This window comes from Arvicola amphibius, chromosome 3, assembly GCF_903992535.2.
Source record: "Arvicola amphibius chromosome 3, mArvAmp1.2, whole genome shotgun sequence".
NCBI lineage: Eukaryota > Metazoa > Chordata > Mammalia > Rodentia > Cricetidae > Arvicola > Arvicola amphibius.
The window spans coordinates 3,197,489-3,212,873 of record NC_052049.1 but is presented as its reverse complement, the minus strand read 5'-3'; the positions used below and the strand labels follow the sequence as shown (position 1 = coordinate 3,212,873).

The window sequence follows — 15,385 nt, the reverse complement described above, 5'->3', positions numbered from 1 at the left end:
ACCAAACATTGTGGGGTAAACTGGTGGCTCTATGCAGTCTCTTCAGTCTATGAGGTCAGCACTACCCAAAACCAAGTCTAGAGGAAGATATTAGAGGAAATTACAGACTAAAATCTCTTGTGAAGAGAGTTGCAAAAGTCTTTTAAAAACATTAGTAAAGAGTTCAAAAATGCATAAAATAAATTGTAGTCTCCAGCCAAGTAAGTTGAATCATAGGTTCAAAAATATAACATATACCACAACCATAATTCAATCGTAATTCAAAATTCAAAAGTCAGTTGGGAGGGGCATGCTGGGGGAAATAACTCAGTTTTAAGAGTACTGTCTACTTTTCCACATGATCTGTGTTCACTTCCTATCATCCAACATGGTGGCTCACAACTGTCTGTAGCTCCAGTTCCAAGGGATCTAGCATTCTTTTTTGGTCTCTGTGGGAACTGGGCATTTGATGTGTGTTGTTCCATTGTATGCTGAGAATATGTGTTGCTTTTATTGGTTGATGAATAATATTGCTTTGGCCTATGGCAGGGCAAAATACAACTAGGTGGGAAAGCCAAACTAAAGACAGGGAGAAAGAAGGCAGGGTGGAAAGAGAAGCCAGCAGCTGCTGGAGAAGCAAGAGGTGAGGTAACAAGCTGCTAGCCTCATGGTAAAATATAAACTATTAGAAACTAGGAGCTAGCCAGTAATAAGCTGAGCAATCAGCTAAACAATTATAATTAATATCAAGCTTCTGATTGATTATTTTATAATTGGTCAAGGGAACAGGTGGGACACAGAAAAGCTTCTCCAGCTACAGGTGTTCCTATGGTACATATACATACATGCAGGCAGGACACCCTTGCACATACGATAATAATTAAAAGTTTAAAAGCATTAAAAGTCAGTTTCCATAACCCACTTTGTCAATATCACATGACATCAAGAGTTGCAAGAAAAACATGTAGTAGAGCCCAACACCCATTCCTAGAAAACCAGGAGAAAGAGAAGAACCTCTCAACTTGATAAAGAACATCTTCAAAAGCCAGAGCCATGATGAATCTTGTGAGAAGACGAAACTTTACTATTAAGGTCAGACACAGAGTACATTGCCTTCTCATTGATCATTTACAGCACGAGGTCCTAGCTCAGCTGACAGTGAAAGCAAGAGAAGGGGATCTCTGCAGACATGGAGCGAGGGAATGGGACTGTCTGTTGTCTGTGCAGATGACATCATTGTCTGCACAGAATATGCAGAACCACTGGAAAACTTCCTGAAACTAATAAGTGCTTTTAGGGAAGCTGCACCATGAACAGCTAGTCCACAAGATGGATTGCTGTATATAAACCAACAAGGGGAAGTAGAGCTCATTAGAAATGACAAGCATGGTGTCATTTACACTGATGCTCTAAAAATGAAGCAGGAGTATAAATCTAGACAAATATGTATGATATCTTTAAGCCGATAGGCACTAACCCCTGATGAAAGAAAATGGAGAAGCAAATGAATGAGGAGACACTCAAGGTCCTTAGAGAGGTAGGGGAATCAATAAAGCAGAGATGGTGTCTGCTAGTTCTTCTTGCCTTGATCAATTAATTACAACCAAAGTACAAACAAGTCATTTTGTGGCTATGAAAGCTGGCTCTCAAATTTATATAGAGAAAAAAGAGATCTACAATAATCTACAGAAAATTTAATGATAAGAACAAAGGTGAAGGGTGATACGTCCCAATCTTAAGACTTCCTAGGCACTCACAATAATCAGAAAGAAAGTTATAGTGGCAAAATAACAGAATTCAGTCAATGGGACAAAATAGACAAGCACAGAGAGAGAGTCCCACGTAGACATGCTCAACTTATTCTTGACAAAGGAACAAAGACAAGAGAGGAGAGAATAACCTTTTTAATAAATAAAGCTTGAGTAACTAGATAATTGCATACAAAATTATATATACACACACAAGTGCACACGCGCACACACACACATTCTCATCATGTTAGAGGGCTCATTTAGTCTCATTTCCAGATTTGCTATAAACTCCTGGTGCTTAAATTCCTCTCATTTTCACAAAAGGGTCAGGTATATTGTTGAATAGAACAGAAGAGAGGCTCTAGAATTATGTCAGCCTGAATGGCCAGCTAACTTTTATAACATCTCACGAACTTCATCGCAAAATAATATGACCTTTACATAAAACTGTCCACTGCTTCATTACTGTTACATGCTTTATGTTCATACAATAAAAACAAATGAATGAATCCAATCTCTACATGTAGTAAATAGGATGAATCTCATACATTTATCTTATGATTTTTTTTATATCGAGTTAAAAAAAAAACAAGGAAGAGCAGCCCTCAGGACTCTGTGCCTGGAGAGTGGCCATTGTAGAGAGGCATTAGACAGAGAAGACTGAGGGGTCTAGATCAAGGCTCTGTAGTGTGACCTGAAAGAATTTACAGGACGTGACCACCATAGAGAGCCACTGAGTTGTGTTCTTACTGCTCGTCTGTGTGTGATACCACAACAGTAGTAATAGTGCAGGAACAACGGCCGAGGCCAGAGGCAGCATGGGGGGAGGGCAGTTTCAAAATCCTTCGCCACTCTCACGACTGCATTGCATAATACAAAGAGCCTGATATTTTTTTCAGCTTAGTCACAGTCCCTCGTTTTCCAAGGGAGAGAAAGCAGGGCCTCTCAGAAAACATTCTCTGCTACCACAGATGCCTCTGAGAAGTGAGTTTAGATAACTTAGTGCAGCTCTGCGTGCTCACTCCAACCCCTTCCCTTTCCCTACATGGTGGTCCCTGTTCTCTCTCCTGTCTTCAGCATGAAGGTCAGCTCTGGCTGGGATTCCTCGAGGTGGGCACCCGACAGCATCTGGATACAGTTGAGAAGGAAACCATCCCAATGGCCTCTCAATGGGAATCCCTTTTCCTCACCCACAGAGCTGTACTGAGGATGGCAGGAGAGGCCACTCTCCCTCACATCCTCCCTTCCTCCAGGAGGTCCCTTTCCAATGCATTATGCACTAAACCCCTACATTCACATTGGTGAAGGGTAGGCAGGGGCGTTGACCCATAGGGCAAGATTCCGAATGAAGAAAAAAAATAAACTAAAGATGAGTCTGTGTTGTGAAATGTAGCATGACGGTCTAGAGTCTCCCCAGGACACTGGCTCCAGCACACAGACATGGGGAACTGAATGACAGGCTGTCGTTTCCCTGGGTCATGGACTTCACTGATTCAGACAGTGTGTATTAATGGTAAATGACACATGACTTCACCGGGTGAATTTATCCAAAGAAGTATCTGTTCTTCTCGACTCCACCTAGAGTGGAGAAAAGCTGAGCTGGCCACCCCAGGCCCATCCATTTCCCAGATGCTGACTGAGGACGGCAGCGGCAGCTTACTCATGGCTGGGAACACATCCCAAAGGCTACCTAATTGGTGGAGGATAGAACACTATTTTGACTATGTGGAAATCAGGAAGCTAGCAACCACAGCATCAGACAGACAGGCAGTCCTGGGTTCCTTAGGACTGAGAACTCTAGGTTTCACATATGTGAGGCTGTCCCGTTGAAAATTGTGTTTTCAATTTCAATGGCTCCCCACAGTAATTTAACAATGTGATGCTCTCTTGCAAAGCTTGATATTCAAAAAATGACAGTGCAGAATATTGCATATGTATTTGTAATTACAAAATCTACAAATTAGTAAAGTCCCTGAAGAGAGGTTCATTATAAAAAGAACTGAAACATATTTTATTGCTTATCCTAAAACCAAACCAACATATTTCAGAATCTGATTTTACTCTTTTAGTATTGCTGAACAAAACTGGATTTTAATTCTATATAATCTATAATCTTAATAGTAATTCTGAGAACCAAATTATGATTTGAAGATTACATTGCACTTCTAATAACCTCAGATGATTCTTCTGTGATCGGACAATGGTTTCCTTGCCATAGGTCTTCTTCTCAGTTTTTTTTTTAACTCTTTCATGATACAAATTCTTACTACATACCCAACATTTCATCCTCTAAACTTCTAAGTTGTCAGACTATAATTTAAAATTATAAAAACATTGAGATATTTGTCTCACAGACATTGAGAAGAAAGAGTGCTTTGTAAAATTTGGAACAAGAACCAAATAAATTATGGAGACACTTTTGAGCAAAGAAACTCCCATCTCCCTTGTTAACACAAGTCAGAACAGAACCATGTTAAAGAACAAACTCGTCCTCCTTACAGGAAGTTTCACTGACCCTGGGAAGAGATGAATAATTGCAAGAAAGAGCTAAAGACAGTCTGGCTGGCCCCAGTGTGTGAGGGGATCCCAGAGAGCTCTCGGTGAAGGGAAGGAGTCCAGATAAGAGGTCAAAGCCGTTATCACGTTGTTTGATGTGGTCCCAACTAGAAAGAGTCAAGGTTTGAGCAGCTTTGGGTGCTTAGCTCTAAATGGAACATGAACATCATCCTCTCTAAGTCCCAAGGAACACTGTGGAAGAGGGTGCAGAAAGAATGTAAGAGCCAGGGGATGCAGGGATCGGGAGGAAGGTGGGCTGTCAGGAAACACTGGTGTCCTTTGGGAATGGTATGCTCTTTGGATTTATAAACTCATAGAAACTATGGTTCTTTGTGCAAGACATGACTGATATCCCAGCATGGAGTCTCAGCTGTCTCTGAGAACCCACGGACACTTAAAGAACACTGTTGGAAGGGGGAATAAACTTTCTCCATGTTCCCATAAGTGACCCCCACCTTTGCAAATAAAACCCTCCCCGGTGAAACTCAACGGGACACAAAATTAAAGCAACAAGAAAATAAAGCAGAAACAGAAGGGTGTGTAGGGCTGGGAGGGATTGCTGGACACAGGAGACAAGGATCTGAATTCAGATCCCCACATCCTTTCCACAATAGAAGTAAACAGTAAAGAGGTAAGCAGCAGGTGTCTGTAATCCCAGCCTTGTGGAGATGCGGAGCAGGGGACCAGAAGGGTGGCAGGTCCCTGAAGCTCACTGGCATTCCAGCTGTCAAACCTGGATGTCAGGAAGAAACTTTGTCTCAAAAAGGTAATGGTGGGAAGTGATTGAAGAATAATACTTGGTGTCAACCTTGGACCCTCACACCTATGTGTGGTCCCCACCCTTCACTTACACAAACACACACACACATACATGAACACACACACATGAACACACACACGCACATGTACACACACACACACTCATGCATGCGCACACGTGCGCGCGCGCACACACAAACACATATACATCAAAGAGAGAGCGACAGAGACAGATAGACAGATACTAGGGGGACTTGTTCAGAAGAAGGAATGGTTTACTGTAAGTAGGAGGGGATGAGAGGAGCTAATGGCTATGTACATGATTAAAAAAATTTTATATGCATGTATGAAATTGTCAAATAAAAATTTAAAATAAAAGCCATAAATAAAAGTGTAACATAATCAAGAATATTAATATGAAGAAAGAAAAAGCCAATCCTCCCTCCCACGTTCAGAATAATCACAAAACCAGCTCGAGGGATCCATACCTTAAGAACCTGTGCAGGTACTGTCGGCTGCAAGAGGACCAGGAGAAGACACCGTTGCGCCCGGCCAGTGTTGGGGACATTATGTTGCCCTCAGACTTCTTGCACATATTCCCTTCTCCATCATGGACCATACCAAAGCTACGGAAGACAGAAAATGATTATTTCCAATCAGAGTCTGTAAGGGCGAGTGTAGTGTGTGAAAATCACCCCTCTTCAGCTCCCTTGGTATCAGCCAAACCATGGAGAATATGTGTGCATTCATGGATCCTTTCAGAAGAATGAATGACTTATCACACAGCTTCAAAGGGCAATGTGCCAAATCCCAGAGGTCTCACAGATATAACCAGGACTGTGAAAATTTTCAGAAATACAGAAGTCTTACATGTATGTGTTTAGGGCTGACAACTTGGAATTTAATACCAGAGAGGTTTCCCTGGAGTATACTGAATCTTTCTCTTTCAGGAGCCATTAATTACCTGTAAGTCTTGATTTGGGGGTGCCCCCATCCATTTTGGAATGTCAGCAGGTGTTGTCATTGTGCTAGTCTTGTTTAGACCATCATATTGTTGGCATTTCATGTGTCTAACTTCCAATTAGCATGAAGTGGACTCAGCAGGCTGTATTTATATATACATATACACATATATGCCTGTGTGTATATGTGTAACAACAGTAATAGAAGAACTCATGAATTTGACAGGGAGTGGGGTACTTAGGAGAGGAGTTAGAAGAGGAGAAGGAGAGGGAGCAATTATGTGAGTATAGTTATTCATGTGTGAAATTCTCAATAGATAAAAAATTTAAATGAGAAAAAGAAACATGGAAATCATGTTTCCAGGTAGAAGTTCTTGACTCAAAAAGTAAATTTAAAAAGATGCAGGTGGGTCTGAGAGCTGCTTGGCCTGCAAGGGGACCTGACAGTCTGCAGGAGGATCCATCGTTCTCTGGGGTGAGTGAGGAGTGAGTGCCCGAACCGCGGCAGCTGCCCGGAGAGGGACCACCGACTCTCCACAACTCCCCCTGCCACCAGCACACTTCCTGCTCTTCCTGCAGGGGTTATTCTCCCCGGATACTGCCTCTCTCTTCCTGTCCCTTCCCAGCTTGCACCCAGAATCCTCCCCCCCTCCCCCTGCCTCATCCTCCCGTCTTTGGGGCCACAAAATCCCACAGCTCAGCCTGTTTGGGCTCTGGGGACCTGGAATTGAGTGCACCCAGGCCGGTGGGAGGTCCCCTCCTTCATTTGACTGCCTGGAGCAAGGTAGGCCTTTGTCTGAGAGCTGCTTAGCCTGCAAGGGGACCTGACAGTCTACAGGAGGATCCATCGTTCTTTGGGGTGAGTGAGGAGTGAGTGCCCGAACCGCGGCAGCTGCCCGGAGAGGGACCACCGACTCTCCATAACTCCCCCTGCCACCAGCACACTTCCTGCTCTTCCTGCAGGGGTTATTCTCCCTGGATACCGCCTCTCTCTCCCTGTCCCTTCCCAGCTTGCACCCAGAATCCTCCCCCCCTCCCCCTGCCTCATCCTCCCGTCTTTGGGGCCACAAAATCCCACAGCTCAGCCTGTTTGGGCTCTGGGGACCTGGAATTGAGTGCACCCAGGCCGGTGGGAGGTCCCCTCCTTCATTTGACTGCCCGGAGCAAGGTAGGCCTTTGTCTGAGAGCTGCTTAGCCTGCAAGGGGACCTGACAGTCTGCAGGAGGATCCATCGTTCTTTGGGGTGAGTGAGGAGTGAGTGCCCGAACCGCGGCAGCTGCCCGGAGAGGGACCACCGACTCTCCACAACTCCCCCTGCCACCAGCACACTTCCTGCTCTTCCTGCAGGGGTTATTCTCCCCGGATACTGCCTCTCTCTTCCTGTCCCTTCCCAGCTTGCACCCAGAATCCTCCCCCCCTCCCCCTGCCTCATCCTCCCGTCTTTGGGGCCACAAAATCCCACAGCTCAGCCTGTTTGGGCTCTGGGGACCTGGAATTGAGTGCACCCAGGCCGGTGGGAGGTCCCCTCCTTCATTTGACTGCCTGGAGCAAGGTAGGCCTTTGTCTGAGAGCTGCTTAGCCTTCAAGGGGACCTGACAGTCTACAGGAGGATCCATCGTTCTTTGGGGTGAGTGAGGAGTGAGTGCCCGAACCGCGGCAGCTGCCCGGAGAGGGACCACCGACTCTCCATAACTCCCCCTGCCACCAGCACACTTCCTGCTCTTCCTGCAGGGGTTATTCTCCCTGGATACCGCCTCTCTCTCCCTGTCCCTTCCCAGCTTGCACCCAGAATCCTCCCCCCCTCCCCCTGCCTCATCCTCCCGTCTTTGGGGCCACAAAATCCCACAGCTCAGCCTGTTTGGGCTCTGGGGACCTGGAATTGAGTGCACCCAGGCCGGTGGGAGGTCCCCTCCTTCATTTGACTGCCCGGAGCAAGGTAGGCCTTTGTCTGAGAGCTGCTTAGCCTGCAAGGGGACCTGACAGTCTGCAGGAGGATCCATCGTTCTTTGGGGTGAGTGAGGAGTGAGTGCCCGAACCGCGGCAGCTGCCCGGAGAGGGACCACCGACTCTCCACAACTCCCCCTGCCACCAGCACACTTCCTGCTCTTCCTGCAGGGGTTATTCTCCCCGGATACTGCCTCTCTCTTCCTGTCCCTTCCCAGCTTGCACCCAGAATCCTCCCCCCCTCCCCCTCCCTCATCCCCCCGTCTTTGGGGCCACAAAATCCCACAGCTCAGCCTGTTTGGGCTCTGGGGACCTGGAATTGAGTGCACCCAGGCCGGTGGGAGGTCCCCTCCTTCATTTGACTGCCCGGAGCAAGGTAGGCCTTTGTCTGAGAGCTGCTTGGCCTGCAAGGGGACCTGACAGTCTGCAGGAGGATCCATTGTTCTTTGGGGAAGAGATGGGCAGGCGCCAATGCAGGAGCTCCTCCAACAACATGAAAGGCAACATGACATCACCACAAGCCAGACATCCTGAAACAACAAGAATTGAACACCCTACCCCAGAAGATATAGAAGAAACCGACATTAAACAGTACTTTATGAAAATAATAGAGGACCTTAAACAGGAGGTAAAAAACTGCCATAAAGAAATGGAGATGACAAATAAAAAGGTAGACGAAATAAATAAATCTCTCAAAGATACCCAAGAAAAACAAGAAAAACAAGAAAAAGCAATCAAACAGGTAAGGGAAACAGTACAAGACCTGATAAATGAAATGGAGGTATTGAAGAAAACCCAATCTGAGGGACGACTGGAAATGGAAACTCTGAGTAAACGAACAGAAACTTCAGAGACAAGTATTTCCAACCGAATACAAGAGATGGAAGAAAGAATCTCGGACTCTGAAGATACTATAGAGGAAATAAACTCACAGATTAAAGAACTAAACAAATCTAACAAATTCTTAACACAAAACATTCAGGAAATCTGGGACACCATGAAAAGACCAAACCTAAGAATAATTGGGGTAGAAGAAGGAGAAGAATTACAACTCAAAGGCCCAGAAAACATATTCAACAAAATTATAGAAGAAAACTTCCCCAACCTAAAGAAGGATGTTCCTATGAAGGTACAAGAAGCCTACAGAACACCAAATAGACTGGATCAAAAGAAAGCATCCCCACGCCATATAATAATCAAAACACAAAACATACAGAATAAAGAACAGATATTAAGAGCTGCAAAGGAAAAAGGTCAAGTAACATATAAAGGGAAACCTATCAGAATTACACCTGATTTCTCAATGGAAACCATGAAAGCCAGAAGAGCTTGGATAGATGTGCTACAGACACTTAGGGAACATGGATGCAAGCCTAGACTATTATACCCAGCAAAGCTTGCATTCACCATTGATGGAGAAAACAAGATATTCCAGGACAAAAACAGATTTAAACAATATGCAGCCACAAATCCAGCCTTGCAGAAAGTAATAGAAGGAAAATCACAAACTAAGGAGTCCAACAACGCCGACAATAACTCAAGCATCTAGCGACCCTTCACCAGCACAACTAGAAGAAGGGAAACACACAAACTCTACTACTAAAAATGACTGAAGTTAACAACCACTGGTCATTAATATCACTTAATATCAATGGACTCAATTCACCTATAAAAAGGCACAGGCTAAGAGACTGGATACGAAAACAGAATCCAACATTTTGCTGTTTACAAGAAACACACCTCAACCACAAAGACAGGCACCTACTCAGAGTAAAGGGTTGGGAAAAGGTTTATCAAGCAAATGGCCCTAAGAAACAAGCGGGTGTGGCCATACTAATTTCCAACAAAGTTGACTTCAAACTAAAATCAATCAGAAGAGATGGAAAGGGACACTTTATACTCATAACAGGAAAAATCCTTCAGAATGAAGTCTCAATCCTGAATATCTATGCCCCTAATATAAAAGCTCCCACTTATGTAAAAGAAACACTTCTAGAACTCAAGGCAGCCATCAAACCACACACACTAATAGTTGGAGACTTCAACACTCCTCTCTCACCAATGGACAGGTCAATCAGACAGAAACCTAACAGAGAATTGAAAGACTTAATGGAGGTAATGAACCAAATGGACTTAACAGACATCTATAGAACATTCCACCCAAATAGGAAAGAATATACCTTCTTCTCTGCGGCTCATGGAACCTTTTCGAAAATTGACCATATACTTGGTAACAAAGCAAACTTCCACAGTTACAAAAAAATATTAGTAACCACCTGTGTCTTATCGGATCACCATGGATTAAAATTAGAATTCAACAACAATGCTACCCCCAGAAGGCCCACAAACTCATGGAAACTGAACAGTCAACTACTGACCCACACCTGGGTCAAGGAAGAAATAAAGAAAGAAATTAAAGTCTTTCTTGAATTTAATGAAAACAAAGACACAACATACTCAAACCTATGGGACACAATGAAAGCAGTGCTAAGAGGAAAGTTCATAGCACTAAGTGCCCACTTAAAGAAAACGGAGAAAGCGCTCATTGGTGACTTAACAGCACACCTGAAAGCTCTGGAAAAAAAAGAAGCAGACTCACCTAGGAGAAGTAGAAGACTGGAAATAATCAAACTGAGGGCAGAAATCAACAAAATAGAAACACAGAAAACAATCCAAAGAATCAATGAAACAAGAAGCTGGTTCTTGGAGAAAATCAACAAGATTGACAAACCCTTAGCCAAACTAATCAAACGGCAGAGGGAGAACACGCAAATTAACAAGATCAGAAATGAAAAGGGGGACATAACCACAGACACAGAGGAAATTCAGAAAATCATTAGATCTTACTACAAAAGCCTGTATGCCACAAAATTGGAAAATGTAAAAGAAATGGACAGTTTTTTAGATAAATACCATATACCAAAGTTAAACCAGGACCAGGTAAATGCTCTAAATCGTCCTGTTAGTCGCGAAGAATTAGAAACTGTTATCAGAAACCTCCCTACCAAAAAGAGCCCAGGACCAGATGGTTTCAATGCGGAATTCTACCAGAACTTCCAAGAAGACCTAATACCTATACTCCTTAAGGTATTTCATAATATAGAAACACAAGAGTCACTGCCAAATTCCTTCTATGAAGCTACAGTTACCCTGATACCTAAACCACACAAAGACTCAACCAAGAAAGAGAATTACAGGCCAATCTCACTCATGAACATTGACGCAAAAATTCTCAATAAAATACTGGCAAACCGAATCCAAGAACACATTAGAAAAATTATCCATTACGATCAAGTAGGCTTCATCCCAGAGATGCAGGGCTGGTTCAACATACGAAAATCTATTAATGTAATCCATCATATAAACAAACTGAAGGAAAAAAACCATATGGTCATCTCATTAGATGCTGAAAAAGCATTTGACAAAATTCAGCACCCTTTTATGATAAAGGTCTTGGAGAGATTAGGGATACAAGGGTCATTCCTAAATATAATAAAAGCTATTTACAGCAAGCCGACAGCTAACATCAAATTAAACGGAGAGAAACTCAAGGCTATCCCACTAAATTCAGGAACACGACAAGGCTGTCCACTCTCTCCTTATCTCTTCAATATAGTGCTTGAAGTTCTAGCAATAGCAATAAGACAACATAAGGGAATCAAGGGGATTCAATTTGGAAAGGAAGAAGTTAAACTTTCATTATTTGCAGATAATATGATAGTATACATAAGCGACCCCAAAAACTCCACCAAAGAACTCCTACAGCTGATAAACTCCTTCAGTAACGTGGCAGGATACAAGATCAACTCCAAAAAATCAGTCGCCCTCCTATACACAAAGGATAAGGAAGCAGAGAGGGAAATCAGAGAAGTATCACCTTTCACAATAGCCACAAATAGCATAAGATATCTGGGAGTATCGCTAACCAAGGAAGTGAAGGATTTATTTGACAAGAACTTTAAGTCTTTGAAGAAAGAAATTGAAGAGGATACCAGAAAATGGAAGGATCTCCCCTGCTCGTGGATTGGGAGGATCAACATAGTAAAAATGGCAATTCTACCAAAAGCAATCTATAGATTCAATGCAATCCCAATCAAGGTCCCATTAAAATTCTTCACAGAGATTGAGAGGACAATAATCAACTTTATATGGAAAAACAAGAAACCCAGGATAGCCAAAAAAATCTTATACAATAAAGGTACTTCTGGAGGCATTACCATCCCTGACTTCAAACTCTATTACAAAGCTACAGTATTGAAAACGGCTTGGTATTGGCATAATAACAGAGAAGTTGACCAATGGAATCGTATAGAAGACCCGGATCTTAAACCACAAGCCTATGAACACCTGATTTTTGATAAAGGAGCCAAAAGTACACAATGGAAGAAAGAGGGCATCTTCAACAAATGGTGCTGGCATAACTGGATGTCAACCTGTAGAAGAATGAAAGTAGATCCATATCTATCACCATGCACAAAACTCAAGTCCAAATGGATTAAAGACCTCAATATTAATTTGAACACATTGAGCTTGATAGAGGAGAAAGTGGGAAGTACTCTACAACAAATGGGCACAGGGAACCGTTTCCTATGCATAACCCCAGCTGCACAGACTTTAAGGGCAACATTGAATAAATGGGACCTCCTGAAGTTGAGCAGCTTCTGTAAAGCAAAGGACACTGTCACTAAGACACAAAGGCAGCCTACTGACTGGGAAAAGATCTTCACCAACCCTGCAACTGACAAAGGTCTGATCTCTAAAATATATAAGGAACTCAAGAGACTAGACGGTAAAATGCCAATTAACCCAATTAAAAAATGGGGCGCTGAACTGAACAGAGAATTCTCAACAGAAGAAGTTCGAATGGCCAAAAGACACTTAAGGTCATGCTCAACCTCCCTAGCTATCAGGGAAATGCAAATCAAAACAACTTTGAGATATCATCTTACACCTGTCAGATTGGCTAAAATCCAAAACACCAATAATAACCTTTGCTGGAGAGGTTGTGGGGTAAGGGGCACACTCATCCATTGCTGGTGGGAATGCAAACTTGTGCAACCACTTTGGAAAGCAGTGTGGCGGTTTCTCAGGAAATTCGGGATCAACCTACCCCAGGACCCAGCAATTCCACTATTGGGAATCTACCCAAGAGATGCCCAATCATACAACAAAAGCATATGCTCATCTATGTTCATAGCAGCATTATTTGTAATAGCCAGATCCTGGAGACAGCCTAGATGCCCTTCAGTGGAAGAATGGATGAAGAAACTGTGGAATATATACATGCTAGAATACTACTCAGCGGTAAAAAACAATGACATCTTGAATTTTGCAGGCAAATGGATGGAAATAGAAAACACTATTCTGAGTGAGGTAACCCAGACCCATAAAGATGAACATGGGATGTACTCACTCATATTCGGTTTCTAGCCATGATTAAAGGACATCGAGCCTATAAGTTTGGGATCCTTGAGAAGATAATAAGAAGGTGAACTCCCAAAAAAGATATAGTAATCCTCCTGGATATTGGAAGTAGACACGATCGCCAGGCAAAATTGGGAACTTGAGGGTTGGGCAAGACTGGGCCAAGGGAAGATGGGGAGAGAAAAGTGTGAAGGGGAGAGCGGGGGGAGCTCGGAGGAATGGGGTGCTTGGGATATAGGAAGGGTGGATATGAGAGCAGGGAAGCATATATCTTAATTTAAGGAGCTACCTGAGGGTTGTCAAGAGACTTGACCCTAGAGGGGTTCCCAGGTTTCCAGGGAGACGCCCCCAGTTAGTTCCTTGGGCAGCTGAGGAGAGGGAGCCTGAAAAGGCCAGTTCCTATAGCCATACTGATGAATTTCTTGCATATCACCATAGAATCTCCACCTGACGATAGATGAAGAAAATGACAGAGCCCCACCTTGGAGCACCGGACTGAGCTCCCAAGGTCCTGATGAGGAGCAGAAGGAGAGAGAACATGAGAAAGAAAGTCAGGACCGTGAGGGAACCTCCAGCTGGCGACAGATGGGGAAGATGACTGAGCCCCACATTGGAGCACTGGACTGAGCTCCCAAGGTCCCGATGAGGAGCAGAAGGAGCGAGAACATGAGGGAGAAAGTCAGGAACGAGAGGGGTGCGTTCACTCATGGAAACGGTGGGACAGAACTAATGGGAGATCACCAACTCCAGTTGGAATGGGACTGATGGATCATGCGACCAAACCCGTCTCTCTGAGTGTGGCCAACAGCGGGGGCTGACTGAGAAGCAAAGGACAATGGCTCTGGGCTCTGATTGTTCTTCATGGATGGGCTCTGTGGGAGCCTTCTCAGCTTGGTCGATCACCTTCCTGGACCTGGGGGGAGTTGGGAGGACCTTGGTCTTAGCATAGAGTGGGGAACCCTGATGGCTCCTTGGCCTTGAGAGGGAGGGAGGGGAGGTATGGGTGGAGGGGAGGGGAGGGAAGGGGGAGAAGGAGGGGAGAGAAGGGGGAGAAGGAGGGGAGGGAGGGGGGAGGAGGAGGGAAGGAGATGGAAATTTTTAAATATAAAAAAAATAAAAAAAAATAAATAAAAAATAAATAAAATGGAAAAAAAAAAGATGCAGGTGTTTGAGTTTTTCAAATAAGCTTCCCCCAGGCTGTGAATACTTAGACTGATTTTAGAACTACTGAGCAGCTGCAGGTATTTGTCAGGTAGGTAACATCGTTCCAGGCTGCTCATTACATTGCTGGTTCCTCAAATTTGGAGGCTGTGCCAGATAGGCAGGACTTGACTCCCTGACGCAAATCCCTATATTACTCTGGAAGGCATCTCTCTGCAAACAGTGAGCAAGGTTAGGAGCCTAAGTGGGAACTGTTCAAATATGTACCCATTCTGACAGAGCAGAAACCAGAACAGGTTGGGGCTTCTGCCCTGGCCTCCTGTGTGGCCACACCTCAAGCTACAGTAGCTATGAATGAGGTGTTACAGATGCCCACATATCCCTCTCTGCCAAACAGCATGATCTTCAGGAGAGTGGTGGCCACTGCAGGCCTGAACCTATAAGGACCATGGACTCAAGTGGCCACCTCCCACTGAAGCTCTGCATCTTTCACGTTCCACGAGTTTTGCCTGCAGAAGGGCTCACACCACCGTTCTCAGCTCTCCCAGAAAGCATTTCAAACTGCCTTGAAGGAAAGCTTGGGGCACCTGGAATACCCCCATGGTTCCTAAAACTCCCATGGGTGTAAGCACGTTATTGGAGGACCAGTTGTAACTGGCTGCTGCTCTTTGACAGGCCGTCATTAGGTTGACTCCCCAGGAACAGGTATTGAGTGAACGAGATCCACGGAAAGAAGGAAGACACGAGAGAAAACAGAAACTGGCAACTGGTCACCAAATGGTGATCTGATTATCAGGCTGACTCTCGAGATTCCTGAGATGACTGGATAGAAGGGAACAAGGACAGAAA

The 15,385-nt window shown here is 44.2% G+C and overlaps 1 protein-coding gene across 1 annotated transcript in view; it reads right to left on the bottom strand.

The window, feature by feature from the left end:
* Adamts16 (ADAM metallopeptidase with thrombospondin type 1 motif 16) overlaps positions 1–15,385 on the bottom strand; it is a 106,422-nt gene that overhangs the window by 44,447 nt on the left and 46,590 nt on the right. The window contains 1 exon segment of the mRNA XM_038323844.1: positions 5,534–5,671. Coding sequence (XP_038179772.1) covers positions 5,534–5,671 — 138 coding nt within the window.